We start from the raw sequence: 694 nt of genomic DNA on the forward strand, positions 1-694 counted from the left end.
GAGCGGGTGGTGGATGGAGCCTGCTGTGAGCACTGTGGCACAAACTGAGACACTGCTGAGGCACTGGGGGCCAAGGGCAGGGTCTGGGTCCCAGCCCAGGGCGCAGCCATCCCTGTGCACTCACACCAAGGGATGGAAAAGCTTTGCTGCACTTCCCTTGTGCAGGATGGAAACTGGGTGCTCAGGCTGGGGGGAGGTTCAGACCCAGAGCAGCCCTCCCTGTCCCTCTCTGCCCGCGCTGCTGGGAGGAGGACGTGGCCTGCACGCAGCAGGGCAGTTGGCTGGCGGTTGGCACTTCTGCATTTGGCAGAGGGGAAGGTGGACAAGCCCCTAACTGCCATCCTGTGGGGCTGTTTGGCCACAAGCGGGAGCTGCGGCATGACCTTCCTCCCATGGCAGCATGTAGTGACCCACCTGTGTCAGGGCGGTGACGCGGTTGCTCATGTCAGGCAGGATTGGTGGCTCGTCGCCCACCTGGAAGTCGAAGTAGATGGTTTTGTGGGAGAAGGTGGAGAACTCGTTGCTGAAGCAGAAGGTGTAGACGCCCTTGACTTCAGTGCGGTGCGGGAAGCTGTCGTACTGCTTCTTGGTCTCCTTGTAGATCGTCCTGCCATTGGGGTCCTCCACATAGCAGTCTACATCGTAGTGTCCCCCGGTGATCACCTGCACAAGGAGATGCAGGCGGCACCTGCTG

The 694-nt window shown here is 61.1% G+C and overlaps 1 protein-coding gene across 1 annotated transcript in view; it reads right to left on the reverse strand.

Annotated features, from left to right (window-relative positions):
• The window catches only part of TMED3 (transmembrane emp24 protein transport domain containing 3), a 4922-nt gene that overhangs the window by 1531 nt on the left and 2697 nt on the right, over positions 1–694 (reverse strand). Inside the window, exon 2 of the mRNA XM_009321504.1 lies at positions 415–688. Coding sequence (XP_009319779.1) covers positions 415–688 — 274 coding nt within the window. The remainder of the gene's footprint in view (positions 1–414; positions 689–694) is intronic.

This window comes from Pygoscelis adeliae, unplaced genomic scaffold (assembly GCF_000699105.1).
Source record: "Pygoscelis adeliae isolate BGI_AS28 unplaced genomic scaffold, ASM69910v1 Scaffold13, whole genome shotgun sequence".
NCBI lineage: Eukaryota > Metazoa > Chordata > Aves > Sphenisciformes > Spheniscidae > Pygoscelis > Pygoscelis adeliae.